At 58.0% G+C, this 27,217-nt stretch overlaps 4 protein-coding genes across 9 annotated transcripts; 2 read left to right on the plus strand and 2 right to left on the minus strand.

Annotated features, from left to right (window-relative positions):
• Window position 1: 1 nt before the first annotated feature.
• On the plus strand, window positions 2-4,154 carry TGFBR3L (transforming growth factor beta receptor 3 like). 5 transcript variants are annotated; one of them, XM_070792918.1, is made up of 7 exons: window positions 2-362; window positions 1,294-1,430; window positions 1,506-1,820; window positions 2,155-2,281; window positions 2,369-2,527; window positions 2,709-2,781; window positions 4,058-4,154. In XM_070792918.1, exons 1-6 carry the CDS (start codon window positions 293-295, stop codon window positions 2,774-2,776), a joined length of 876 nt encoding a protein of 291 aa, XP_070649019.1. In that variant the 5' UTR covers window positions 2-292; the 3' UTR covers window positions 2,777-2,781; window positions 4,058-4,154. The 5 variants fall into 5 exon arrangements, with proteins under 5 accessions (XP_070649019.1, XP_070649016.1, XP_070649017.1 ...); XM_070792915.1 differs by lacking the exon at window positions 4,058-4,154 and adding an exon at window positions 3,623-3,758; XM_070792916.1 differs by lacking the exon at window positions 4,058-4,154 and adding an exon at window positions 3,587-3,714.
• Window positions 4,155-4,171: 17 nt separating this feature from the next.
• Window positions 4,172-6,998, plus strand: SNAPC2 (small nuclear RNA activating complex polypeptide 2). The gene is made up of 5 exons (XM_019964270.2): window positions 4,172-4,388; window positions 5,342-5,461; window positions 5,613-5,681; window positions 5,942-6,272; window positions 6,362-6,998. The coding sequence occupies exons 1-5, from the start codon at window positions 4,206-4,208 to the stop codon at window positions 6,682-6,684; spliced, it is 1,026 nt and encodes a 341-aa protein (XP_019819829.2). The 5' UTR covers window positions 4,172-4,205; the 3' UTR covers window positions 6,685-6,998.
• A 1,166-nt stretch (window positions 6,999-8,164) lies between these two features.
• On the minus strand, window positions 8,165-9,730 carry CTXN1 (cortexin 1). The gene is made up of 2 exons (XM_070792919.1): window positions 9,559-9,730; window positions 8,165-9,197 (listed from the first exon to the last, which is right to left on the minus strand). Exon 2 carries the CDS (start codon window positions 9,175-9,177, stop codon window positions 8,929-8,931), a length of 249 nt encoding a protein of 82 aa, XP_070649020.1. The 5' UTR covers window positions 9,178-9,197; window positions 9,559-9,730; the 3' UTR covers window positions 8,165-8,928.
• A 572-nt stretch (window positions 9,731-10,302) lies between these two features.
• Window positions 10,303-23,294, minus strand: TIMM44 (translocase of inner mitochondrial membrane 44). Of its 2 annotated transcripts, none has more exons than XM_019964272.2 (13): window positions 23,166-23,294; window positions 21,277-21,378; window positions 19,245-19,415; window positions 17,948-18,028; window positions 16,872-17,021; window positions 15,743-15,882; window positions 15,356-15,441; window positions 14,558-14,650; window positions 14,342-14,466; window positions 13,470-13,520; window positions 11,723-11,812; window positions 11,096-11,206; window positions 10,303-10,790 (listed from the first exon to the last, which is right to left on the minus strand). In XM_019964272.2, exons 1-13 carry the CDS (start codon window positions 23,208-23,210, stop codon window positions 10,671-10,673), a joined length of 1,365 nt encoding a protein of 454 aa, XP_019819831.2. In that variant the 5' UTR covers window positions 23,211-23,294; the 3' UTR covers window positions 10,303-10,670. The 2 variants fall into 2 exon arrangements, with proteins under 2 accessions (XP_019819831.2, XP_070649011.1); XM_070792910.1 differs by lacking the exon at window positions 23,166-23,294 and adding an exon at window positions 22,718-22,873.
• Window positions 23,295-27,217: the final 3,923 nt, after the last annotated feature.

Here is a 27,217-nt window from a genome sequence, read left to right on the forward strand (position 1 = left end):
GGCTGGGGGCCAGAGGGGTAGTTTGTAGTGACTTGCTGCATATTTAATGTCCAGTGTGTGGGACCTCCCCCTAATCTGATAGCCACAGGTCCGGTGGGAGAGCCCTTAATCCCTGGCAGGCCTTGGGCGCCAGCTCTGATGTCGACCCAACAGTCTGCCGCCCCCGCTCCTTGCCTCCGGAAGTGGCCACCCAGCCAAGGACAGGGCCGCCTGCCCACCTCCTGGGTGTGGGTGCTGCCTGGCTGGTGCCTCTGCCACCAGCCCTGTACGCTGTCACCTCAGCCAGGCCAGCATGCTGGGCACCGTGCTCCTGCTGCTGGCCCTGCTCTCAGGGACCACCGCCTTGCCCAGCGAGCCAGCTGGTATGTACAGGCAAGGGGACATGGCCCAGCACACCCCCATTCCTGTGCTGCCCTATCTCAAGCAGCCTCTCATCTACCCTGCCTGGGGGAATGGGAGTGGGAGGGTGGAAGGTGGGGTCTCCCCACCCCCCATTCCAGGTTGTCTTGGATCCCCAACTTCAAAGTCCCCAGCAGCCATGGTGAGGCCAAGGGCTGTGGGAGGGGAGTGGTCTGCACAAATGATCTTAGGAACGGTGCGCGTTTAGATACCATCCTTTGAGAACACAGTTGAGTGCCTCCTGAAGGCAGATGGGGGTAGCAGGGTGATCACACACCCCAGTAGGAGCTCCCTGGTGCCTATTTCCTTTGCTGCTGCTGCCCTCAGTCCAGAAGTGAGGAACCAGATACGGGGAAAAGCCCCAGACCCTGGTGGCCAGGCTGGGCTTCCATGGTGCCGAAACGGCTGGAGGAAGACCACCTTGCTGTTCTCCCCAACTCGTAGAAAGCAAAGGGTGGGGTCAGCATCGTCCCCCTTAGACAGCCCTGCTATGACCCCAAAGCAGTCCCTGGTCCTGGGTGGGTGGGGGTAGGGGAGGACCTTTGCGCTCACCCAGACCATCCACTGCCAGGCGCCCCTCAGCTCCCCTTCCCCGCCAGGGATCCTTTGCCCACTGCAGGTGGAGAAGACGGGGTCTGGGAAAAGGGGTGCCTCCCCAGGAAGGTGCAGCTTTGCGTCCAGGCTCAGGGGCTGGGCTGGAACGTCCTGGGGGTCTCCAGGGGGTACATCACGGCAGCTTTATGGCTGAAGGCATGAGGCACAGAGCCGAGCGCAGGTGAATCCTCCACAACCGCATCCGTCTTCCAAAGAAGGCAGGGGAGGCGGGGAGGTTGGCTGGGGGAACCAAGAGACAGCGCGTCCTCCCTGTCCTGTGCCGCCCTTTCTCCCCGCCAGAGCCCCCGTTCCCTGCGGCGCCCGGGCCCTGGCTGCGCCGACCCCTTTTCAATCTGGAGCTGTCAGACGCGGAGGACGCCTTCCCGCGCCGTGCGGGGCCGCTCGAGGTCCCAGCGGACAGCCGCGTGTTTGTGCAGGTAGACGCGGGACGCACGGAGGCCGGGTGAGGGCCGGTGAGGGCTGCCGATCCTGACGGCGACCCCGCCCCCCAGGCGGCCCTGGCCCGTCCCTCCCCACGCTGGGGCCTGGCCCTGCACGGCTGCTCCGTAACACCTTCCTCGCGCCCGGCCCTGGGCCCCGCCCTGGCGCTGCTGCGCGGGGGCTGCTCCGCCGACTCCTCGGTCACCTTCCCGCCACCGCGGCCGCTCCTCGGTGCCGCCCGTCCTGCGCGTTTCAGCTTCCGCCTGCGCCCGGTCTTCAACGCCTCTGTGCAGTTCCTGCACTGCCAACTGAGTCGCTGCCGCCGCCGCCGCCTCCGCCAAGCCCGCTGGACGCCTGCGCCTTTGACGCTGCCTCCACTGTCGCCGGTGCGCGGGCGCAGGAGCGCAGGACCGGGAACGTGGGCTCCCGGGCCCATCAGGGGTCGGGCGAGTGCCTCTGACATCCGAGGGAGAAACTCCTTAGGGTTTGGGCATCTGGGCGCTTTTGGACCTGGGGGCGGTGGTATCTCGAAACTGGGAGTAGGTACTGGGTCTCAGGCAGGGGTTGGGGGCAGAGACTTCCGAAGGGGCCAGATTTCCAGGGTTCTAGTGATGCGATCCCTGGTTGCAACAGAGTGCTAGACACTTAGATCTGCCTGCGGCCCAGTCCATGCAGTCCGGCCCCTGACATTCCCGTCTCTTGTGCCCCCTCTCCTTGCAGTGTCTGCCTCAGGATGAGGCGTGCGCAGGCGCCGGCAGTGGCAGCGATGAGAGCCTGGGTGCTGACAGCCCCCACCTGCACACATTGACGCAGCCCATCGTGGTGACCGTGCCACGGCTGCCCCCCAGTGAGCGGGGAGATCTCTGGGGTCCAGAAGAGGGGTGGGGAGGACATCTGAGGCCTGATTCCAGTCTTAGCGTTGTACTTCTCACAGGGCTACCCAAGGGCTTCCCCGGCAGAGCTGTGCGCCCCGAGTCTCCCGCGCCGGCGCCGGAGGCCCTGGAGCCCGCGCCGGTGGTAGCGCTAGTGTTGGCCGCTTTCGCGCTGGGCGCCGCTGTGGCCGCCGGCCTCAGCCTCGTGTGCGCGCACTCAGGTACCAATCTCCACCCTCCGGGATCTCCGCCTGGCCCCCAGTCTATTCCAGCGCGTCGGCCTGCTCAGCCCTGAACATCCCTAGACCGGCCTCCGCTACGCCCGCAGCAGCCTCCAGGGGTCGCCCTAGCTCCGGCCCTGCGCACCGCAGCCCCTATTTCTCAGCTTCCTCTCTTCTCCAGCGCCCCAACTCCCCGGTCAGCCCCCGAGAGCCTCGCCCAGCGGCCGCCCGCCCAGGAGGCCCCAGTGAGGCAGGTAAGTGTTGGGGCGCAGGAAGGAGGGGGAGTGTAACGTGGGGCCGGTTAGCACAGATGGAGGAAGGAGGGGATGATAATGATCTTCATAGCCCGTTCTTTCTGCCAGGCGGAGTTCCAAATGATTAACGCATATTAATCCTTGTAACAACTTTCTACTATTATCTCCATATTAGAAGGAAAATGAGGCACTCTCTGAAATGGACTTGCTAAAGGTCACAAAAATTTAGTGGAACTGGGATTCGAACTCAGGTAGTGGGTGACCCGTAGCCGACTGCGGGTTTAGTGTCATAAGAAAGGTTCTCAACACCTCACACAGGCAGTAGGCAAAGAGAATTCGGGTTTCAGACTTAGCATCCTCTCTCACCCAGCCATGATGGGGCGGCCGGCGATGGGTTGAGAAGAGGGTGACCAGCCTTAGTGTCCTCTCCCCACTCAGCCTGAGTCGCCTCTTTCCAGAGATGGCGCGCCCCCAGCAGGCTCCAAAGACAAACCAGCCACGGCCTCGTATCAGGCCCGCCTCGGGGGACTACGTTACTCGTTGAGACTACGATCGCTGCGCCCCGCCCTCCTTGCTTCTCCCACCCTCCCACCTGGGCCCAAAATAAACCTCTGGTCTGGACTGCGGCTTTCTGAAGTCCGCGCGTGCGCGTGTGCGTGGAGCGGGGGTGGGGATTCCGGGCAGGAAGAGGTTCAGATTGGAGGGGTGGGGCTTTGAGGCGGGGCTTTGAGGCCCTTATACACGTGTGCAGATACCGCCCACGGGCATTTTATCCCTAACAAAAGGGAACATCCAATCCCACCAGCTTAAATAGCCTCGTCTCCTCCTCCAAACCTGCCAGCTCACCGGCCTTCTCAAAGTTTCTCCGCGCTCCACTCCCACCGCCCGGACCCTGCCCTTCCTAAGACCTCGAGCTCAAGTCTCTGCTCCAAGCTCCTCTCCGTCTTGCCTTAAGGTCCTTAAATCCCTCCTGCCTGACCTCACCCTCCTCAGAGCATAGACAAAGGCGGGATTTTAGCTCCATTTTACGGCTGAGGAAACAGGCTCGGCAAGGCCACATCACTTAAATCACCAATCTGGGCTATCCGACCCCACAGCTGAGGTTCTTGGCTACAAAGCACATAACAGGAGTTTCACAAGACTTATTCCTGGAATGGAGGGAAGGGATGAGATCTAAGGTCTCGGCTCCAGTTCACGAATGAGACAGAATGCGGGCGGTGGGGTCTCGTTTGCCTTAGCTTCAGTTAGATACCAGTCCCCATCGCTTCCGGGGTAGGCCGTTCCTTACGGCCTGCAAACGCAGAGCCACGCCCCCATCCAAGTCTGCTTCCGCGCGGAGTCTTTTGGACCCAGAGGCCGCCGTAACCCCGCCCACCAAGGAAACACTCCGGAACGACGCCGAGGCCCTCACCCGGCTCACCGGCATGAAGCCACCGCAGCGGCGGCGAGCGATCCCGAGGCGCTATCTGGTGGAGGTGACTGGCCCCGCGGCCTGGAGAGCCAGCGAGAAGCGGCAGTTGTTACGACTACTGCAGGCGCGACAGGGCCAACCAGAGCTGGACGCCGCCGAGCTGGCCCGAGAGTTACCGGGCCGGAGCAATACGGAGGTGAGAAGAGTCCCGAGATGGGAGCAAGGCTGGAGGCGGGGCTAGGATGTGTCCGGGGCTGGCATAGGGGCGGGGCCTGAGGGTGGGCTGAACGAAAGTGAGGCTTGGGGGCGGGGCCTTGGAGTGGGCCGGTCGAGGGTGAGGCGGGGACGAGGCCGAGGTTGAGGAACCGGAAGAACGCCGGAGAAGGCGGGACTAGTGCAAGGCTGGGCCTTGTGTGGCTGCGAGAAGCTGAGGGCGGGGTGAGGGCGGGACAGAGCGAGTCGAGGGGCGGGGCGAGGAGGAGGCCGTGTCGCCGAAGTCTGAGAGGCGGAGCGAAGGCAAAATTTAGGGGCGGGGCGAGCTCCGAGTTTGAAAGAAGGCCCCAGAATGGGTCTTCCCTGCTGGCTCAAATGGTGAAGAAATCTGCCTGCAATGCAGACGGTGCCGATTCGATCCCTGGGTCGGGAAGATCCCCTGGAGAAGGGAATGGCTACCCACTCTAGTATTCTTGCCCGGAGAACTCCATGGACAGAGGAGCCTGAAGGGCTGCAGTCCATGGGGTCGCTAAGAGTCGGCAACGACTGAGCGACGAACACTTTCCTTCACTTCCCAGAATGGGTGGCAGGTCGCAGCGGGACTGGACGGGAATGAATGAGATTGAAATGGGAGTCAAGAAGTGAGAGTCAGGGAAATAGAGCGTAGTGGAAGAAGCGGGTAGGTGACTAGGATAGTACTTAACCATGGATGTGGGCTGTGGCTGCGGGGAGGAGCCAGAACCGGCCAGGGCCTTATATCTTTGTCAGGTAGCTGGTCATGCCTAGGGCCTTGGCCCGAGAACCCTGGGCACAGTCCCTATGACCCTCAACCCCTGGCCAGTGGGAGGCTAGGGAGCAGTGGCTAGCCCTGGAACAGGCAGGACTGCCTAGCCCTGGGCTTCTAGAAGGTCCATTTGGCCTCTTCTTACTTCGCAGATCCAGGACTTTATCCGGCAGCTCAAGGGCCGAGTGGCCCGGGAGGCCATTCAGAGGATACATCCAGGTGGCCCAAAGGGTCCAAGGCGTTGGGAAACACAGACCCCAGCTCCCATCGAGGTGAGATGGGGCAAGGTTCCCCAGGGCTGGCCCCTGGGGAATGAGGTGGGAGTTCTGGGGGATAATCTGGACAGGGGAGCTCCAGGGAGGGGTAGGGTATGGGGGACTCCTGAGAATTGATCCCTAAGTATCTTCTGCTTGTTCCACCCAGGTGTGGATGGATCTGGCTGAGAAGATAACAGGCCCACTGGAGGAGGCGCTTACTGTGGCTTTCTCACAGGTATAGCCATCCCCCCCCAGGCAGGATGGGGGTGTCCCGGAGGACAGGATCGTATATATGAGTCTACGCTGGACCTGGATCCCTTCCCTTTGCCAGCTCTGTGATTCTGGCCTGTTACTGGTCACCCTAGCCTCCATGTCCACCCTCTCAGCCTTCCTCAGGGTGGGAGGGAGGATTTGAAGGTTGTCTCCTGCAGGGCAGGGGAGCAACCCACGGGGACACTTCTGCCCTTCCTTCCCTGATCTTTCTCTGCCTGCCAGGTGCTCGCCATCGCTGCCACGGAGCCCGTCAGCCTCCTGCACTCAGTGCCCTCCAAGCCCACGCAGGCTTGTGGAAAGCCACTGCTCCTCAGAGCCCCTGGAGGACAGGAGGACCTGGGTCCTGAGGCTTCCAGCCCCGCCCCCGAGGCCCCCGGAGGGGGTGAGGTTCCTGGCTCCACTCTCAAGACACCAGGCCCTGCTCCTGAGGCATCCTCCGAGTCCCTGGCTGGCCAGTCTGCTGAGGGAGACTTTTCTGTGGACTTCGAAAAGATCTACACGTACCTATCATCCGTCTCCCGCGGTGGCCAGGGCCCTGAGCTTTCCGCAGCTGGTGAGGAGGGCAGGGCCGGCACTCTGGGGGTGGGTTCTTTGGTGGCCAGCACCCCTCTCCCGACTCATCCCCTTTCCATCCCTCACCAGAGTCCGCTGTGGTCCTTGACCTGCTCATGGCGCTTCCTGAGGAGTTGTCCCGTCTGCCCTGCGCCACCCTGGTTCAACACATGTCGGGTATGTACCGACATCTGACGGCCCCCCAGCGCGACCTTGCCAGTGGGGGCCTGGCGTCGGGAACTGAGGATAGCGGGGCAGGTTCCGGGGGTCAGGAGGAGACTGGCCAGGCCAGCCCTCAGGCCCCTGAGAATGCTGGCTCCAGCCAGCCCATATCCTCTTGGCAAGCGGCTGGGGTGTGCCCCCTGAACCCGTTCCTGGTACCCTTGGAGCTTCTGCGCCAGGTGGCAAGGTAGAGGCCTGGCAGGCAGGGGACACGCCAGACCTCGGTGAGCCCCCAGACTCTCAATCCTGCTTGGTCTGGCCCTGTATTGTCATGAGGATCTTGCCACGGTGGAAGGTCCCTGAGCCAATGTGCAGTGGCCTTAACATGCTTGATACAGTGGGGGTCTCATAGACGAAGCCCAACTGTACAAGGAGGGGTTCAGCCATAGAACTGGCTGGGCTAACACCGCCGTCAAATCTTTCCCCCACTGGTTCTTCATCCCTTCCAAAGCCCAGTATCCTGTGTCCTGTAACGGTAAATAAAGTTCTTGTCAACCCCCCTGAATGACTCTTTCTCCTGTGAGTTAGAGGTGGGAGAGGGCTCAAAATGCTGGAGGGAAAATCTGAGCTAGAGAACCATAGCTTAGAGTTCCTGGGGTCTGAGTGGGGTATGCCAAGCAGGAGGGTGCGGTGGGCAGTGAAGCAACCCTTGGTGATTGTTTGGAGGGTCTTGGTCTGAGCCTGACTGAGGTGGGGGAGTCAGGTCCCCGGCTAGGGGAGGGTGAGGAGTGGGCTGCCCATGTGTCAGGAAGTTGGAGGGAGGGGAGTGAGTCTCTGAGGTGGCCTTGGGGAGGGAGGGAGAGCTGGAGGGGGAGCAGAGGAGCAGAGAAGGGAGCAGAGCTGGGTAGAGGATGGGGCTGGGCTCCCAGCTGCTGTCAAAGGCCTCATGTTCCCAGGGGTGCTCTCGGGCCTCTCTCCCTGCTCGGCCCCCTCCATCAGCCTCCCTGGAGGTGCGGAGGCAGGGATAGGCTGGTTTGGGCTGGGCGGGGGCACCAGGTGTCCTCCCACAGTACTGCCTTCTCCCAGATCTTACCAGTCCTCTAAGAGCTGGCGAAATTTCTGTTCACGGAGCCTGTGCATTCACACAACATTCCTTTTATAGCAACACTCAGTTTCTCCCCACACACACTGCACACGGCTCCCCCGGGGCGCACAACACTTCTCCTAGGCGGGTCGTGGAACGGAGCCAGCCCACTCCGTGACCACGGCCCCACCACACCAGACCTGAGGTTTCTGAAGTTGATGGTGGGATGGAGGGATCAGGTCAGAGTGGTCTGGGGCTGCAGGTATGGTCACAGTGTCAGGAGGCCACGTCAGGTCTCGGAGACAACCTCCAGGGCTGGCTGAGGGTGCCCCATCCCAGCTCCCTACCAGGCTAAGTCGCCCCAAGTTAAGGGAAGGAAGGGTGGTCCTGGCTCTTTCTAGAATGGGGGGAATTAGAGACGGTTAGCCTCAGTTCCCCAGAGCATGCATCTGGGTGTTTCTCAGCCCTGGGCAGCTCTTAAGAGTGTGCAAAAGTCAGCCCTGGGTTCAGATTCTAGCTCTGGCAAGTCACTGAACCTGTCTGGACCCGAGTCCCCAGGCCTGTAGAATGACGATGCTAACAAGATCCTGAAAATACAAGAGGCCGAAGTGCAGAGTCTCTACCTCAGCACACTGCTTGGCATGCAGTAAGCGCTCAATAATAGCTTTTATTAACAGCATGGGCTCAGAGGCAAGGAGGAGTGAGAGGCCAGAGGAGGGTCTGGGGAGGGGGTGTGGCAGAGGGATCAGGGGGAGGTAGCAGGCGAGCCAAAGAAGGGTGGAGGTGGTAACAGAGGGAGGGGCGCGCTGACCTGAACTGGGGCCTGGGCTGGGGGCACGAGGGAACCTGTCTGCCCTCTCCTCCCGTGGAAGGAGCCACCCATCCTGGATACAGCAGCCATTGTCGCTCTTCAGGCTCTGTCTCCGGGGCAGGCCGCGCAGGGCATATTGGTCTGCAGTATCCCACCCCGTGAGCCCAGGAGAGCCTGCCTCGCAAGCCGGAGCCCGAGGAGGGGCTCAGCGCTTACGGGCGGGGTTGCGCGCGGTGGGGAGTGAGGATGGTCACAGAACAAGGAGAAAGGGAAAGGATACGGGGGTCTCTGAATACAGGAGTGGACAGGACACTCATGCTGCTAGGCGGCAGGACAACAGCAAAGAAACACCTACACGCTGGGGGCGGAGGGGTGGGACAGGGCAGGATAAAGGCACGAAGTGGGGCTCCGGCCTGGCCAGGAGGGAAGATGGGAGGGGTCTGAGGGGGGAGGGCTTGGACTTCTCCTCATGCCCTCCCCACTCGGGCTGCGGGCTCGCGGGGCAGGATCCCGAGCGCGGTCCAGGCCTGGCGGCGCCCCTCGTCAAATCTGCCCTGGGAGACAGACCCCGCCGAGGGCCGGCCAGGGGCGCCGCACAGCTCAGACCAGCGCGTAGTCGAACTGCCCGCGCTCGAGCGCCTCCTTGTGGTCGGTCCAGGACGAGGCGGGCATGCGGCTGTAGGGGTCGAGCAGGATACGCACGCAGCGCACCATCAGCAGCACCAGCACCACGAGCAGGCACAGCACGAAGGCGAACACGGTGCGCTGCTCCGCGTCCAGGCCCGCACCCACCGGGGGCCCCGTAGACGGTGGCAGCGGCTCGGGGGACAGGGTCCACGTCGCGCTCATGGCTCACATCGCCGCGCGCCCTGGGGAGGAGAGGCCCGCCCGGGATGCGGGGATGAAGCTGCGACCTCCCTCGCCCCCGCATCGTCCCCTCCCGCCGCCGCCCCCCCACTCCCTGCGGAGCCCCAGCCCCCGCCTGCGCCTCAGTCCCGGGGCTACGCCCATGCCCGGCCCGCGAGCACCCAACTCCGGGCGTGCTCGCAGGTGGGGACGCTATGAACAAGGAGAGAAAACCCCGACCCGGCCGGTCCGCGCACAACAGGTGCGAACGCGCGGTCTGGGGAGGTGGCGGGGGCTAGACCCGGCTCCCCCGCCCCACTCCCTTTGTTCTTGCGTCCCGGGGACCCCCCTCCCCCACCACCCCCGTCCCGCCGCGCCCCTCACCCTGGCCTGAACCGGGACCGGGACCCAACGCCCGGCAGCCTCGCTGTCTTCCGGGACCCGCACCCTGTCCGCTCTTGGCCTCTCCGCGGCGGCGACCCCGGCTCTGCCCACCCCACCCGCCCCTGGAGCCGCGGAGACCGAGGCAGGCGAGCAGCGCGCGAGCCGGGCCGCCGCGGCTGTTCCCATGGCGACGGGGGGGCGGGGCCGCCGCGGGGGGCGGAGGCTGCGCAGGGAGCGGCGCTCGCGCCCGCGACCCCGCCCCGCCCACCGGGAAAACCGGGCCCCGCCCCGAGCCGCTCGAGGCATAGACCACCAGCCCCAAAGAACCGTGAGCACCAAGGACTTCACCCTCCCACCCCAACCAGTACTCCTAAACCTCCCAGCCCGACTTCAGCTCCCACACTCCCATTCTCCTCTGCAACTGACCTCTCAGTTTCCCTGTTTGGAGGATCCCAGTGCCCCCAAAACTCATTCCAGCGCTAAAGGTCCCCTGGCCCCAGGGACCCCAACCTTCAAGAGACCCCACCCAGGTCACCGAAAACCTCCATAGCTTTCCTTGTCATTGTCCCCCCTCACCCCCACACATAGCTAGGGTGGGCAGGGTCTTGCCCAGGTAAAGCCACCCCCTCTTCTGTTGCAGCTTCTTTAGTCACCATGACCGCCTCCTCATCACCACTGGGCTGGCCACCTCCTCCTCAGTCCCAGCTCCCCCACCCCAGTGACAGACACCCTGGACAACCCAAGTTGTTCTCTTGCACTTTGGTGATTTATTATTTCCAAATCTCCACTTATATACAGGATAACAAGGGCACTGTTTAAAAAAAAAAAAGAGCTAAAATGGCCTGGCTGATGTGGCCAGTGGGCCCAGGCCCCACTGCTCAGTCCTGGGAGGGAGTGCCTGGTCTGAGGCCCGCAGGCCAGCAGCCACCAGGGGGCCGATGCAGCCCCCTACCCTCCCCGCCCCATCCAGCCGGTGTTGCAGCTGGCCTGGCAGAGCAGGGGCAGAGCTGACAGTCCTGTCCCCAGAGCTCTGGCTGCTGCAGGTGGACGCCAGTTCCCTGCATGTCCACAGTGAGGGTCAGCCCTGGAGGGCCCGGGCATGGCCGCCATGCTCAGAGGACCTGCTCTGTGCTGGAGGCTGAGATGTCCAGGAGCCGCCAGGCTGCATAGGGGTTCAGCTCGTCCTGGTCTCGGCAGAGAGCCCACACATACAGCATTCGCAGTACCTTGTCCTGCGGAACCCAGGAAGGGTGAGGGCTGGAGGCAGGGAGCACCCGGTACCCACACCAGAAGGAGGGCAGGGTGATGCTGCAGCCAGGTCAGGGCTGGGAGGGAGCAGGGAGCGGGTCTGGGGTGTTGGCCTGGGTCTGGGATCCAGAGCAAAGGCTGGGGCAGAGGCTGGGACTCAGGACTTGGTCAAACCAGACAGACCAGTGGCCCTCTGACCTCCACCAGGCCCAGAGCAACATGCCGTCCTGGTGCCCTGCACTGCAGGGAACTCAGTGCGTGCCCTGCCCCTCCCTTCCTGCCCACTTACCGGGTCACCCTCGACCACTTCGCCTTTGGGGTTCTTGATCACCATCACCATCTGGGCCTGGAAGGTGATGATCAGCACTGGCCCCTGCTCCATCATCTTGCCCATGGCCAGCTGCAGGGGGTGGGGACAAGGTGGATGGGCCTCAGAGAGTGGTCCCTGGTGCCTTCCTTGCAGCCCCCATCCAGGGGCAGAGCCGAGCTTCAGCACCCCAGGCCTACCGCCTCCCACTGGTCTGTTTCCAGTGGGAACTTCCCAACTGTAAGCAGAATCGGACAGGATCCCTGGACTGAGGCTTTGTGGACACACAGAGGCCTCTCAGAGCCACCCGTCTTCCATATGGGTGTGGGCTCCCCACAGAGTCGTGGCCGAGAGACCAGTGGGGGCCTGAGCGGTCCCAAAAGAGCCCCCACCTTTCTCAGTGAGAGTCCTGGCCTCAGGAGTCCCGGGATCTGGGCAGCAGCACCCCTGGGCCACCACTTGCTTGAGAATTCCCAACTCCAGGACTATGGAAACCCTTCAGTGAAAGCGACCCTACTCCTCCAGGGACAAGGAACTCACCCTTCCCAGCTGAGCACAATTCAGAGAAGCACCCCTGCCCCTCCCCGCCACCCTGGAAGAGGCACTCACATCGATGTGGTCAATGTCCAGGATGCGGGAGTGGAACTGGAGGCCCAGAGCCTTGGCCTGCTGGATTGGGTGGGCCAGTTGGCTGTAGGTCTGCAACAAGAAGCCGAACATGCCCATGGGACCGGTTACCCTCGAGCAAGCCATGCCAAGGCACCTAGGAGCCGGGGGCACCACACACCCCAGGCCAGTAGTGGGCTCACAGGCAGGGTTTCAAGCTTTCAGCTTGTGTACCTCCCAAAAAGGGCTCTCGCGCCAGGAGTGACAGATGCCAGGATCAGGCAGGCTGGTGCCACCCTCTTGCTGGCGCGAGTCACACACTTCCCTCTCATTACCAAGACAACACCGTATCACCACTATTGAAAGCGGTATTAATCAGTGAGGTCGGGAATGCTCCTGGAACGCAAACAGGAACATGCTCCCAGAGAGGTAAGTTGAGGCCTCTCTGGCTGATGCAGAACATTCTCCTGTGGATCCTGGCCTGGAACCAAACGCTTTTTTCTAGGATTCATCCTGCCCCACGGCTGCGCTGGGGTGAGCTGCCTGGGTCTGCCTGCTTCTCCTTGACCAGCGCCTGTGGGTGGCTTTCGGCCACAGGCAGCCTGTTTCTCCTATGGGGGCAAAGACACCATAGCCCTCTTGTGCCTGCTCCCAAGCCTGGGATATGGCAATCTCGCATCTCAATGGAAGACATTCCAACAGCACCCACTTTTTATGCAACTAACGGACCCACCAAATGAAAAGAAAAAAAAAGGTGCCAATCTGAGTTCTGGTGTGCTTTCTTAAAGATGACATTCTCAGAACGCCCTGGGGTGAGTGGCTTCAACTTCAGCTGTGTTTCTAGGGGCACCAGCAGCAGCTCGCGGGTAGAGATAACCAGTCACATCTTAACAGTCCCAAAGCTAAAAAAAAAAAAAAAAAAACCAACCCACTCATAAACGCCTGCTGGATTAGTCACCGTGCAGGGGAGTATTTAAAAAGAAAACCTGACATCTTCTCCTCTGCTTTTCCCAACTTGTTTGTGAGCTGGGTACAGCAGAGAATCAGCCAAAAGAGATTCTGGATTATTTAGTATCAAGAAGCTGGGGGTGAAGAAAAACAAACTCCCAGAAGACACAGGTCAGGGAGCCAGAAGGATGGGGCAAGGTGGCCCCGTGGGGACAAGCAGGCTGCCAGGAAGGGACGGGGCAGACGGGGTGCTCCCAAGGCCGCCTGACCCGTCACCACGCAGCCCAGCCCTTCCTGTGGCCTGGGACCTGGAGTTGGAGCTCCAGCTAGGCCTCCTTAAGACACGCAGCTCTTACCCACGCAGAAATATATCAATGTCTGCTTGGATCTATGTTTGAGGATCTTATGATGAGAAAAACAGCTAATGAATCCATCCAATGCCGCCTGTGTGGGAGCTCTGCTTTGGTGTCCCCAAAGCACCCTCTTGATTCCCAAGGGATGAGCCCAGTGATGTAACCCTGGCCTTGGGAAGGGGGGCCATGGGGCCTCACACCCCACTTGCTGGCCAGCACCTGTGACCCCCATGCACAGAGTGAACATCTGATGCACCCCAGGGTTCTCCAGTATCCCTTTCCACCCACTTCCCTGACCCCTGGATCCCCAGCCTGCAGCCACCCCCAGCCCCGACACTCCCATCCCCATCGAGCTCTTCCTGGATGGAGCCACCCAAGCAGATCTCCTCCAAATTGTTATTTCTTCTTAGGCCTAAACAGGAAAAAAAAAAAAGCCAGCAAGCACTCACAGCTTCATAGCACCAGTCTTTGAGAATGTCGAGTTCCCCAGAAATCATGGCCTAAAAAGGGAAAGACAAAAAATCAAGTATGAGAATGAGTGGGCTTTGGAGGCAGGGAGATACTGCTAGAGAATGTTCTCCAGGGAGACCCTTTCCTTGCAGCCTCCCAGCCCCACCCTGGGGTCCAAGTCTGGGGAGGGGAGACCTGGCCAGGCTGGGGCAGTGGGAGGGGAGCTCCCGCAGCTAACAGTGGGGCAGCCCAGAGTGGGTCCCCAGGGTCTGCAGGAAGGAAGGGGAAGGTGGCAGTGGTCGGAGGTCTGGTCCCAGCCTGGAAACTGAGCCAAGGTGGCCATGCAGGGGCAGCCTGCCTGCCCTGGGGACAAAGCTCTAGATGGCCTGGCCCAGGAGGGACGGGGCAGAGGGGGAGTGTGGGGGAGGGCTCTCAGGGTGCAAGGAGAGAAGCTGCCACAGCAACAGGATGTGGTGAGGGTCCTGGGGGGTAGGGGGCGCTGTGGGGGAACCACAGAGCATGGTGGGGGTGGGGGCTGAGATGACTTCACCCCAGAGGATCCTGCCTGGGCTCGGGCTGCTGCTTTTGGGAGATGCTACCTTTTCACCTCCTCCCAGCCCTGCCCTGAGTGTCCTGAGGAAGCTGAGAACACGGAGGAGGGAGAAGGGCCCCAGGAGGAGGGATCAGATGTTTACAGAGGACTGGGGGGCAGGAGGTGGGGGGACGCTCCCTGCAGTCCCACTAGGCCACGCCACAGGCCTCTGTATGCACTGGGCTGCAGGACTCCCAGGCTCTAGCCAGGGCTGGTGGCCATGGAGGGGCAGGGACGTGGCAGGGAAAAGGCAGAACACCTAGCCAGGCGCACACCCACCTCCAGGACGTTGGGGATGATGTCGTTCTCGCACTGCTGCAGGAAGCGGTCCTTGTCAAAGGCGGGGTCCACACGCAGGATCTCTGTGAGCACCTCTGACATCTCTGTCTTCGAGAACAGGCCCCCTGGGATGGCCGAGCCGGCAGGGCAGTGAGGGCCTGAGACTGCCCCCTTGCTGGCTCAGGGTGAGGGGATGTCTTGGGGCAGCCCACTCACCCAGCAAATCCGTGACCTTGTCTGTTAGCACACGGGATGCCCGGATGAAGGCATTGTCGCTCTCGTCATACTTCATCTTCATCTCAAAGAACCCTGTGGCAGGTGGCGGGTAGGGTCAGGGCCCTTCCAGAAAGACACCCCTACTCCATCACAGCCCCCTCCCCGAGCAGACTGGGTAACTGAGGGGGCCTCTCCGAGGCTGCTTCTTCCTCAAGAGACCAGGGCCTGTGGGTCAACCTCAGGGTGGGGGTGTGGAGACCCTGCCACCATGACCTTGGGGGGCTGTGTGAACCGTGGGGGGGCCACCTCCATTGGCAGCTGCTTTCACTGCAAAGGAAACACAGGCTCCTGGGAATCACCATGGGATGACGGACAGGCTCCCTGTCAGTGCGAGGGAAGCCAGGTGCCCTAGAGTGGGCAGAGCATGCTGGGCCTTGAGCTGGTTCCTGGCTTGTGAGGCAGGGTGTGTAAGGGCCAAATCCACAGCTGCACCATTGGGGTGGGGATGGGGGGGTGGGGGACACTCATACCTGCCTGCCCCACAGCCACACTGGCTCTAGTCAAGATGGTGACCCAGGCCCGACAGCAGAGCCCCTGCCGCCCAAGATGTACTGGGTGCTTCCCCTCGGGCCTCCTGAGGCCCACACTCCACTGCTCACACGCTGGGTGACTCTGCTGCAGTGCCTGGCCCCCTCAGACCCCAGCCTCCTCCTCTGTGTGGTGTCCGCCCCCGGGGAGCGCTCAGTGAGTGTCTCTCACCGCCCTGCCGTTGGGCCGTTCTGAGATGGGGACACTCACGATTGAATACCACATTGTTGTCCCTGAAGTCCTTCCACTGCTGGTACCACTTGGAATCCTTGTGCAGCACGACCCCCAGTGCCTCTCTGGGGAAGACCAGGGAAGCCAGTGAGCGCAGTGCAGGGGCCGCTCCCACGGGGAGAGGGACCAGTCAGACAGTGTGATGACCCTGGCCTCACCTCCCGGCCTCCTGCCTTCTCATTTCCCCTGCCCATCCCTTCCCACCTCCATTCTCTCAGGGAGCCAGGGAACCCTGGGGAGAAAGAAACCCCACAAGCAGATTCGGGTCGGAACCCTGTGTGGTCCTCAGAGACAGACAACACTGCAGGTGGCTAAAAAGGGAGGTGGAGACGGGGCGGGAAGGCCCCTGACCGGTCTGGTACCTACTCATTGGCCTCAAACACTTTCTCTTCCTTGAATTTCTCTCCAGCAAACTCCTTCCTTTTCCGGAGCCGCTCCGGTCGCCGATAGGGCCCGGTCTGTCCCAGGACACTCTCGTCGATCTCCTTCTTGACAGACTCCACGCCCTGCAGAGCACAGCCGGGCATGTAGGAGTTGGGCAACCCCCGACCAGAAGCTGTACACCCACCCTAGCTCCAGGTCTCAAGGTCACCTGCCTTGCAGGTTCAGGCCAAGGATTTGTCGGAGCCTCGGGGGGGAGGCAGACGCTCGCTGCCGGGAGAAGACCCTGGCTATCTGACTTCTGCCCCTGACTCCCCCCGATCCCCACCAACCCCTGCTCTAAGAGCAGCCTCCAGACGACCCTCACATTCTGAGGTCGATTCCCCGTCTCCCTGGAAACCTCCCTTCAGCTGGGGAGAAACCAGCAACTGGAGGGGCATCCTGAGCGGCCCCTGCCCCATGACCCCTATCCAGGCTGACCCAGTCTGTGGATCCCGACTTCCCAAACCTCTGGAACCCATTTCCCTCCCGGCCCCAACACCCCAGACACTCTCCAGCCACCTCTGAGCCGCTGCCCGAGTCCTCGTTGGCGGCTGTGCTTTCAGGATAAAACCTGAACTCTTCCGTGTGGCCCCCAGGCCCCTGCAGTGGCTCTGGTCACAGCCAGTTGGCCCCGGTGCCCCGAGCTGGCTATGCCTGCTCCCCTGGCCTGGAGCAGCCCCCGGACGCTCCTGTTGTTACTCAGGACTGCCTGCCCCTTCCCTGTCCCCATGCCTGCCCTGCGATCCTTTGAGAGCAGCAACTCAGACCTTCTCTCCTGTGGCCCTGTGGCCAGCAGAGGGCCCAGTGTGAGGTAAGGTCTTCACAGAAGGAATTCAGGACCTCAAGTGACCGGGAGTGACAGTCTCGGGGTTCTGGGCCAGACCTAAGGGTGTCAGCCACTGACTACGGGCTGGAGCTCTCGGTCTGGTAACCCGTAGCTCCCTAGGGGCCACAATTTGCCCAAGACCACCCAGCTGGGAGGGCTGAGCCCAGAGATGGGAACTCAGCTCCTGGGGGCTGGGAGAGGGACAGAGTCTCGAGTGCCCGCAGGCACGAGCGCAGCCCAGCTTACCTGGGAGAGGGCTTTGAAGGCAGCAGTCCGGCCAAGCCTCTCCCCGCCTTTGGACACTGACTCGGCAGACTGCTTGGCGGTCTTGGCTGCTTCTTCCACACCTTCCTTGATTTTCCGGCCAAGGTCACTTTTACTGACTTCGTCAAGACTCTACTGAGACAGAGAAAGGGGAGGTGTCAACGTGGCATAGGCTGGGGGCTGGCAGGAGCTCCCCCAGGGCTAAGGGCTAACCAGGCCAAAGAGGGGTGGGAGCAGGCAGCCTGAGTTTGTCTGGCTGATGGAGCTGTGACGGGTATGTGCATGCTCGAGAAGGGTGCCTATGACCTCTGGGGCACTGGGCCTGGGGCTGCAGGCACAGAGCAGACAGGAGCCCCAGCTCTCCCAGGATACATAGGAGTGGCACCCACAGGTGGCAGGGAGGCAGGAAGAAGGTGAGGAGGTGTACATGGAGCTGGGCTGGCCTCAAAGCCCTGCCCCTCTCTCCTGGAGATGCAGGAGACTCGAGTTCGATCCCTAGGTTGGAAGGATCCCCTGGAAAAGGGCATGGCCACCCACTCCAGTATTCTTGCCTGGAGAATCCCATGGACAGGGAGCCTGGACAGAGGGCTACAGTCCATGGGTCACAAGACTGAAGTGACTTAGCAGGCAGGTCCCTCTCTCCAGCCCAGGAGAACAGAAAAACCAAAGAGAAGCAACAAAGAAGAAAGCCCTCCAGGAAAGTCACTCCCACCTCCACCCTTGGAGGCAAAGTACTCACCTCCTATCCTAAGGAGGGAAGAAAAACATCCTCATTTGACCCTCCTGATTGTAGCACAGAGGCTTCTAACTTAAGCAGGCCAGTGAACTACAGGCCAGTGGGCTGGTCTGACGTCGCCCTCCTTCCTGAGGGCATCCTGGACTCCGGAAAGCCTCTGGAGTGAACAGGCTGCTCACCACCCCAGCCTACACAGTGCTGGCTGCCAGTTCCTCCTGAGGCTCCCAGCACCGCCCCCGCCCCCCAACTCCTCTGCCAGAGGTGGGAACAAACAGGCCCTGCAGCCTCGGGTAAGAGGCCCTGGGAGCCCTGAGGCCATTACCTCCTTGACGGTGCCTGTGATCTCCCCCAGCTTCTTCCTGATCACCTCGCTTGTCCGCAGGGTTTCCGATTCAATGGTTCTCTAGGGGGAAGGACATTGTGTCTCTGTGTTGTGATGCACAGTCCAAAGCAGCATTTTCTCAGCAGTCCCTTCCTCCCCAGACACCTCTGTTTCTCTTGCCCCTCCCCCTCAGCCTGCCCAACGGGTCCCTCCCTTCTGCCCAGGGTCCCTGGCTGCCCCTCAGCCTGGCATGAATCCTGGACAAGGACCCTCCTGAGCACAAAGCCCCAGGCCCCGAATCTCTCTCTGGGTGGCAGCGGGTGAACTCTTCTACCTGCTCATCAGTGATATGTTGAGGGCGGTGGTGGTGGGGTGCTGTTCCCACTCTGCCCCCACCCAGGCACCCTGCCTCAACCTCAGCCTCCTCTGCCCCCAGGTGGCCCCTCAGCCCACTCCTCTTCCTTCATGACAAGGAAGGGCGCTCTCCCATAGGGTGGAATCCCCCACAGAGAGTTTAGCGGAGACTCGGAGGGAACAGGCCTCACTGCGCCAGCAGCCCGGGATCGGGGGTCAACACAGCAAAACACCGAGGGACCTGGGGCATCCGGGGCAAGCGCCCACACTCCAGGCTCAGCCACCCACAGGGGAGATGGCAGGGCTCACAGAGCCCTCGCGGGCAGACAGATAAAGGGCTACAGGCCCATTCACAGGCAGCTGAAAGTTGTTTGGGTGTTTCCGTACGCTCTAATGGAAAAATCCAAGTTTTTGGCCAAATGACCATGTAACAATTACACTAGCCCTGGAACCCACTTTCTACCCATTTCACTCAGAGGCCCTCCGGAGTACACATCTCAAACCTAGTGCCTGAGAGATCTATGGAGATGTAGATTCTTCTTTTTTTTTTTTCCTTTTTTATTTATTTTTAATTGGAGATGGTTGCTTTACAATGTTGTGTTGGTTTCTCCTGTAGAGCAGTGCGAGTCAGCCGTAAGTACACACATGTCCCCCTCTCTTGAGCCTCCCCCACAATGCAGATTCTGACACAGGAGGTCCAGAAAGCCCCCCATGTGCTGGTCTGTGTGCAGAGGATGCTGCAGGCTCACCACAGACCTGACAGGCTGAGTGGCTCCCCCGGCCCCCTTACTCCCCATCATCAGGGACCCTGACAGCCGGGGCACTGTGCTACAGGAATTCCTGGCTCCAGGGAGCAAGTAAGAGGTGAGAGAGGTTAATCAGTGATTAACATACTGGGTTGGCCAATAAGTCTGTTCAGAGACGAGTCGCGAAGGGGACTCACGTATTTCCTCCTGGCTTCCTGGAGTGCATCTGACTCTTCCAGCTTCTTGGCCTCATCTCGGAACTTTTTTATACTTTCTTTCATTTCTTTGTTTTTGGCTAATTCCTGTTTGATGTTATCGAGCAAGCCAGAGAGAAAGCCTTTTCTGCTTCCAGAGGAATAGGATTTGGACTAGAAAGAATGTAGAAAGAGACAAAGGATGTTTTTTTTTTTTTAATTTTCTATTTTCTGTTGATACAGGTTTAACAATGAAGAGCTCTCTCTTTGCAGAAGAGTAGAAGAGGCACACTAAAAAACTATTAGGTGATAAACTGTGGGGCACCCAGACAACAAGACATTATTCAGCAATAAAAAGAAATGAAGCCACCACTTCCCTGGTGGCACAGAAGATAAGAATCTGCCTGCCAGTGCAGGGGACATGGGTTTGATCCCTGGTCCAGGAAGATCCCACATGAGGCCCCACTCCATGCACTGCCCTGCCCAATTCATGGGCTTTGGGGTCAGACACAGCTGGGTTTAGATCCTGGCTTCTCCTCCTTCACAGGCTCAGGAAAGAGAAAGCTTCAGAAATGATTGTGAGCGAGTGACTCAGGTCACGGGGACATGGCCACGTGTGCTTGGCTGCTCCCACTTCTGAGGGTGTGCGGGGTCCCCACCAGGCCTGGGGACTCACCCTACCAGTTTCGGGGCAACAGCCCCCCTGGCTGCTATCAAGCCCCAGCAAAAGAGGCAGAAAATCTGGGTGCTGCCCCAGAGGTGGGGTGGCCAGGCCTGGTGCTGGCAGGCAGCTGTCTGGTCCAGATGGGTCCTGGCCAGCCCTTCGCTAGGGGAAATCCAGGTTCCAAGAGTGTCAGGGACTGCCTCAGCTCACAGCAGCCCCACCATTCACCCCAGGACTGGGGACTGGGTGGTAGTGGTGGGGGGCAGGGCAGATCAGAGATGTGGACAACTAATGGGAAAGACACGTCCCACACCTACAACAGCCCGAGGACACGGCTGGGGAGACAGGCTGGCACAGGTAACTAGAGGGCTGTGCTGAGACTCAAAAGAAAGGGAGGGTGTGAGCTGCTCAAGGATGTGGAAGTGGAGTCAGTGTGAAGTTTGGGGCTTTCCTCCCCATGGTGGTGACACACCAGCAGAAGCATGGTTGAGGAGGAGTGATGGAGAGGGCAAAAGCTCTAGGAAATGCTATTTCTGACAAACAACGTCAAGATTAAGAGAGATATCGGGGCTTCCCTGGTGGTCCAGTGGTTTAGAATCCACCTGCCAATGCAGGGGACATGGATTCGATCCCTGATCCGGGAAGATCCCACCTGCTGTGGGGCAACTAAACCCTGGTGCCACAATTACCGCAGCCTCCGAGCCCTAGAGGGTATGCTCTGCAACGAGAAAAGCCGACACAACGAGAAGCCCGCGCACGGCAACTAGAGAGTAGCCCCCACTCGCTGCAACCAGAGAAAGCCCCAAGCATAGCAACCAAGACCCAGGACAGCTATAAATAAAATTATGCAAATTATATATATAAACTTTATAAAAATATAAAAACATTATATAAATATATAAATATAAAATTACATAAAAACAAAATTACAGAAATTTTGTATAAAAATATAAATGTAAAAGTTTTATAAATAAATACAATAAAAAAAATAAAGGTAAGGATGGTCTAGCCTGGGGAAACCCAGCTCCAGAAGATGTGTGACTCTATGAATGCAAATGCCCATGGGGCCGTCTCCCAGAAGCAAGGCCCAGCTTTGCTTGAAGGACCCAGACGTGCGACCCAGTAGGTGGTGCATTTCAGCTCCGCTACAGGGATCCCAGTCCACTCTGGGAGGCAGGAGCCCCACCCACAGTGTGCCGAGCACTTCCAGATACCAAAAGCACCAGGCCCACTGGGCTCTGTGACTCCAGAAGGCCTGCCCATCAGAGGCCCCGGCAGTGTGGGCAGCATCCTGCAGGCCTCTTCTGTCACCTATGCCTGACCCTCACATCTCCCCTTCCAGCCAGCTGGCTCACATCTTGAGTCACTCACCAGGGTCAGCTCTCCACTAGGCCTGGGCAGCTGGTAGGAACCATGGGGCAGTGGCACTAGATTGTGGCTGGACAGTAGATGGACTCCGCTGCCAACACATCTCTAATCGAGGGAGAAGAGATAAAGATCCGTTTAGACCAGAGGGTGATGAGGAAGGAATGAAACAGGCCACCTAAAAGAGCAGAGATTGCTAAGACTCATCTGACGATTTTTATCCCATCCCACCTGCATGCTTGATGCTCGACCATCTTCTCAAATTATGAGAAGCCAGTGGAATCTGGTAGAAAGAGAAAATCTTGGAACTGTACCTGCAGGGCCTACATGTACCGTCCCGACTCTGAACCTAGGGGAAACCAGATGGGTCCTATGCCAACCTATGGTGGAAGAACGCTAAAGGCTAAATGTGCCAGTCTGATTTAAGGCCTTAGTCTGAAAATGGGCATGCGGAGCCTTGATGCTGGTAGCAACCAGCCTTCTCTACTTCTGCGGCCTCGGAGGACCAGAGGCCTGGGCTTTCAGAGGCACACACTGATAACTTACTGTCCCAGGCACGACCCTGCAATAAACCTACGATGTCCTGATCCAGGCTTGGGATGTGAGCAGAGCAACTTACGGGAGTCACCTGGGCAGAGAGATGCTGCTAACCTCATGTGAAAGGCATTTCTTCTCTGACCAAATGATGAACTTAAGCTCCAGGAGGGAAGCTCCATGTAGGTCCTGTTCAATGCTGCATCCTAGCACCCAGCATGGAGCCAGTAACATGGATGTCAATGACCTGACAAAATCACATTTCCATTTCTACAATCCCTGCGCCTCTCCTCATCCTGTTCCATGCTTCCTGTCTCCAGGAACTCTAAGCAACATACAGACTTACACAGATGCCATGATCTCCTATAGCTACTCAAGAGTAACTCCTGTGAGTTATCGAAACTTTTGTTTTAATTGCTTTGTTGTTTTCTTCTTTTAAATGCCTACAGCCATTGATCCTAGAGCCACCGACGTCAGCAGCAGTCTGAAGTTGAAGCCGATCGCTCTCTAATTGGGAAGGAAAACCCCACAGGAGGACGGAACCTGAAGGTGGCTCCTCTTTTGTCTTGTGCCCAAATCAAACACCTGTACACGCAGCCTTCAAACCCTGACTCAAAAGACAATCAGTCCAGAAGAAAAGCTCTGCCCTGAGTCAGAAACACCTTGTTTCTCCTGACACTCAGATTCCTGTGAGATAACTTTCCTTCCTGACCTGAGCTTTGGGCCAGGTCAACCACCCTGCTAGCTCTGAGACTGTGGGCAGCTTGCTTAGCACGACTGAGCTCCCAGTTTCCTAACCTGTTGAGATAGCATCAAATAGTAGCAACGTGAGTACTATTGTCCCAATGCACTTTATACGCCTTGACCCCCAAGGCATCTGTGAGCCCAGATTCTCAGCCAGGGCGACAACTACCTCCCGTACTTTCAGAGGATTAGGAGGAAAGACGGAAAGTGCTCCCGGTTGCGGACGAAGCGTATTAAGCCGAGCCGTGACTGTCACGGTTTTCTGCCTTTTCCTCGCCACTGCTTCTCCATGGAGCGCCACGGTCACCATTCACTCCTCGGTACACGTGGGGTCAGCCAGAAATGAGGGGCGATCATACATTACTGCCCCCGGCGGCTCCATGCATTACTGCCCCCGGCCGGACAGTCTCGGCTCCCCCGCCCTCAGGCCTAGCTCCAGGCCCCACGTTACCGGGCCCCCGCCCCGGCCTCGGCTGACCCAGTGACCAAACTCTGAGTCTCTCGCGGAGTCCAGGGAAGGGGGCAAAGAGGTCAAAGAACTCGGGACAACGAGATCCTGGAGGTCGCCAGTCCGGAGCTCCCTAGTCCCGCCCTCCTGGCCCCGCATATCTGCTCACCCGCGGGCAGCGGCACCAGCCTGCCCGCAGCGCCGCCGCCGCCATGCTGGAGGATCCCGTGTGACCTTCTCGGGGCGCGACTCGATACCGTCATCCGCCGCGTCTGCCTGGTAGGGTCTGGGCCTGGGAAAAGCAGACCTGGGGGCGGGGTTTGTGAAAGGAAGGGCGTATCATTGGACAGGACTCCTAAGGAAGGAGGGGCCGTGGAGGGAGGTCCATAATGGGGGCGTGGCCTCACAGAGGGCGGGAGAGTCCTGGAGAGCTAGGCCTCTGATAGGGCAGAGTTTCGGAAGAGCGGGGCCTGTGACTGGATGTGACCTGGGGGGCGTGTACTCCTGTGTGGCAGAGACCTATGGTTGGATAAGAAAGCGAAGAGGCGGAGCCTGAGGATGTGGAGTCTGTCACGAGCGAAGATTTTCCTACAGACAACCCAGGGTTCGCGTGGCCGGAAAGACCGGTACAGAGCGACCTACCATAAGAACCGATTCAACTGGGTTCTGACTGATTGACCGATGGGCCTGCCCTTTGCCACTGACTCTGACTCACTGACAGTGACTGACATTGACTAACAGACGAGCAAGTGAGTTGCTTCAAGAGCAAGAGCGAATGAGCCCACATTTGTACAGCACTTTCGGGAGGCACCTGTTGGTTTTGGTCCAGAAAAGGAACGGGAAGCTGAGACCTGGCTGAGTGTGAGCCACTCTTCCCTCCATCCATTTAGTGTGAATTGATACACCTGGACCGGAAGAAGGTCATGCCTCTGTCACATCAGCACCCAGATGCTATTTTCCATTTAGAGAATCCACCAACTGGCGGTACCTGGACATGGTCGTGCAGCTGGGAAGAGATGGTGTGTTGGTAGCGTTGTTGTTCAACCTCTCAGTCATATCCGACTCTTCCTGACCCTATGGGCTGCAGCACGCCAGGCTTCCCTGTCCTTCACTATTTCCCAGAGTTTGCTCCAACTCCTGTCCATTTGTTGATAATGCTATCCAACCATCTAATCCTCTGTCGGCCCCCTTCTCTTGCACTCAACTTTTCCCACCACGAGGGTCTTTTCCAGTGAGTCAGCTCTTAGCGTCAAGTGGCCAAAATATTGGAGCTTCAGCTTCAGCATCAGTCCTTCCAATGAATATTTAGGGTTGATTTCCTTTAGGACTGACTGGTTTGATCTCCATGCTGTCCAAGGGACTCTCAAGAGTTCTCCTGCAACACAATTCAAAAGCATCAATTCTTTGGCGCACAACCTTCTTTATAGTCCAACTCTCACATCTGTACATGACTATTGGAAAAACCATAGCTTTGACTATATGGACCTCTGTGGGGAAAATGTCTCTGCTTTTTAATACGCTGTCTAGGCTTCCTTGGTAGCTCAGTTGGTAAAGAATCCACCTGCAATACAGGAGACCTGGGTTCAATCCCTGGCTTGGGAAAATCCCCTGAAAGAGGGCACAGCAACCCAGTCCAGTACTCTTGCCTGGAGAATTCCCATGGACAGAGGAGCTTGGTGGGCTACAGTCCATGGGGTCTCAAACAGTTGGACACAACTGATTGACTAGGCACAGCACAGGGGTGTCATAGCCTTTTTTCCAAGGAGCAAGCATCTTTTAATTTCATGGCTGCAGTCACCATCCGCAGTGATTTTGGAGACCTAGAAAAGATCAGTCACTGTTTCCACTTTTTCCCCATCTATTTGCCATGAATTGATAGGACTGGATGCCATGATCTTAGATTTTGAGTGTTGAATTTAAGCCAGTTTTTTTCACTCTCTTCCTTCACCTTCATGAAGAGGCTGTTTAGTTCCTCTTTGCTTTTTGCCATTAGGTATCATCTAGATATCTAAGGCTGTTGATATTTCTCCTGGCAGTCTTGATTCCAGTTTGTGTTTCATTCAGCCCAGTATTTCACATGGTGTACTCGCTGGTACCATGGGGAGAGTTAATAATGTATGTTGCCTTTGCCCTATTGAAACCTTTGCCATTACTAAAACTGTGATAAGGTCTATGGGACTTGGAAGGGAGGCAGCATACACTCCCTGGCTTCAGAGTTGGACACATCTGCGTTCTCTGTCCCTCAGGAGCGCCACCTGGAGGTGAGAAGAAGTGTTGAGGGCTTCCACTCTGGCTTTGTTGGAAATGCCATGTATAGATGTGAGAGTTGGACTGTGAAGAAAGCTGAGCGCCGAAGAATTGGTGTTTTTGAACTGTGGTATTGGAGAAGACTCTTGAGAGTCCCTTGGACTGCAAGGAGATCCAACCAGTCCATTCTAAAGGAGATCAGCCCTGGGTGTTCTTTGGAAGGAATGATGCTAAAGTTGAAACTCATGCGAAGAGTTGACTCATTGGAAAAGTCTCAGACGCTGGGAGGGATTGGAGGCAGGAGGAAAAGGGGACGACAGAGGATGAGATGGCTGGATGGCATCACCGACTCGATGGACATGAGTTTGAGTGAACTCCGGGAGTTGTTAAACACAACACTCCGGGAGTTGGTGATGGACAGGGAGGCCTGGCGTGCTGCGATTCATGGGGTCGTAAAGAGTCGGGCACGACTGAGCAACTGAACTGAACTGAAACTAGTTAAGAGGTTGGGATATACAGGTTTGCTGCTGAGAAGAAGGTCTAAGGGTTTCTTAGCTGTAGTTGAAATCATGGAGTTAGACAAGGGCACCCAGAGAGAATATGTCAGGTGGGCACATCAAAACCCTGTAGTCAGATGGAGGAAGAAGAGCCCTTAAAAGAGACTGGGCAGGACTGGTCAACAGGTCATAAGAGGACCTGGAGTCGCTTGGAGAAGACAGGTGGAGTAAGCGGTGCTGAATGCAGTAGAGAACTCAGGCCAGGCACACCAGGTCAGAATGGTATCCATTGGCCCTTGTACTTTGTAATATGGAGGTCCCTGAGGAGAGAAACTAGAAGATTTTGGTTGAATGGTGGCTGTGGAAGCCAGATTTCAATTGGCTGAGCTTTCGTTTTTTTTTACAGAGGTGTGCTGGAACCAGCTTGGACTGCCTGGCAAGAGCCAATTGTCAAATTTTTAGGAATTTTGGAGCTAGTTATTAAACACAGTCATTATTTTAAAATTGATTGTATAAACTTACAATCAACTGGATTATATTAAAATAATGGTAATAAATTCTCAAAACTCAACACTTCTTATTATGCCCCTGTCTATGCTACTGAAGTTATTTACATATGTCTCTTCTGTAGGCTGGAAATACCATGTTAGATATGCTATACCTCTTACTAATTCTGTCTTTTTTTGTCTAAAGTAATGGTTTATTTGCAGGGTGCCACACAGGGAAATGGGAGACAAGTCACAGGTCCACTTCATCTCGGTCACTGAGTTAGGGATTCTTTTTCCTATTTATTTTTATTTATTTAATTTGGCTGAGCCAGGTCTTCATTGCAACATGTGGGATCTAGTTCCCTGATCAGGGATCGAACCTGGGCTTCCAGCATTGGGAGCACCGAGTCTTTGCCACTGGACCACCAGGGAAGTCCCCACCAATTCTGCCTCTAATGCACCACATTAGTAGCCTGAAATTGGCCATGGTGGGGGTATTTATGCCGTAGGAATTGACAAACGCTACAGATCGAGAACTTTCTGGCATGTTTGGAGAGTCCGTTATTAAATGTTTAATAGGCACATAGAGAAGGAGAACAGAGATGCCTCTGAGGAATCTTTGCAGTGCTTAGAAAGTGAAATGATGACAGCTGGAGGTACATATGGGGTAGAGTGAGGGTGGTTTATGTTTTCCCTACCTTTTCATTTTGAAAATGTTCAAAGCTGCAAAAAAGTTGCAAGAATAGTATAATGAACACTCATACACCCTTTACCTACATCTGTTTTGCCACAGGTGCTTTAGCAGGTGCTATGTACCTGCGAGGGTTTCCCAGGTGGTGCTAGAGGTAAAGAACCTGCCTGACAATGCAGGAGACATAAAAGATCCTGGTTCAAGCCCTGGGTCAGGAAGATCCCCTGGAGGAAGGCATGGCAACCCAGTCCAGGATTCTTGCCTAGAAAATCCCATGAACAGAGGAGCCTGATGGGCT

Source organism: Bos indicus, chromosome 7, assembly GCF_029378745.1.
Source record: "Bos indicus isolate NIAB-ARS_2022 breed Sahiwal x Tharparkar chromosome 7, NIAB-ARS_B.indTharparkar_mat_pri_1.0, whole genome shotgun sequence".
Lineage (NCBI taxonomy): Eukaryota > Metazoa > Chordata > Mammalia > Artiodactyla > Bovidae > Bos > Bos indicus.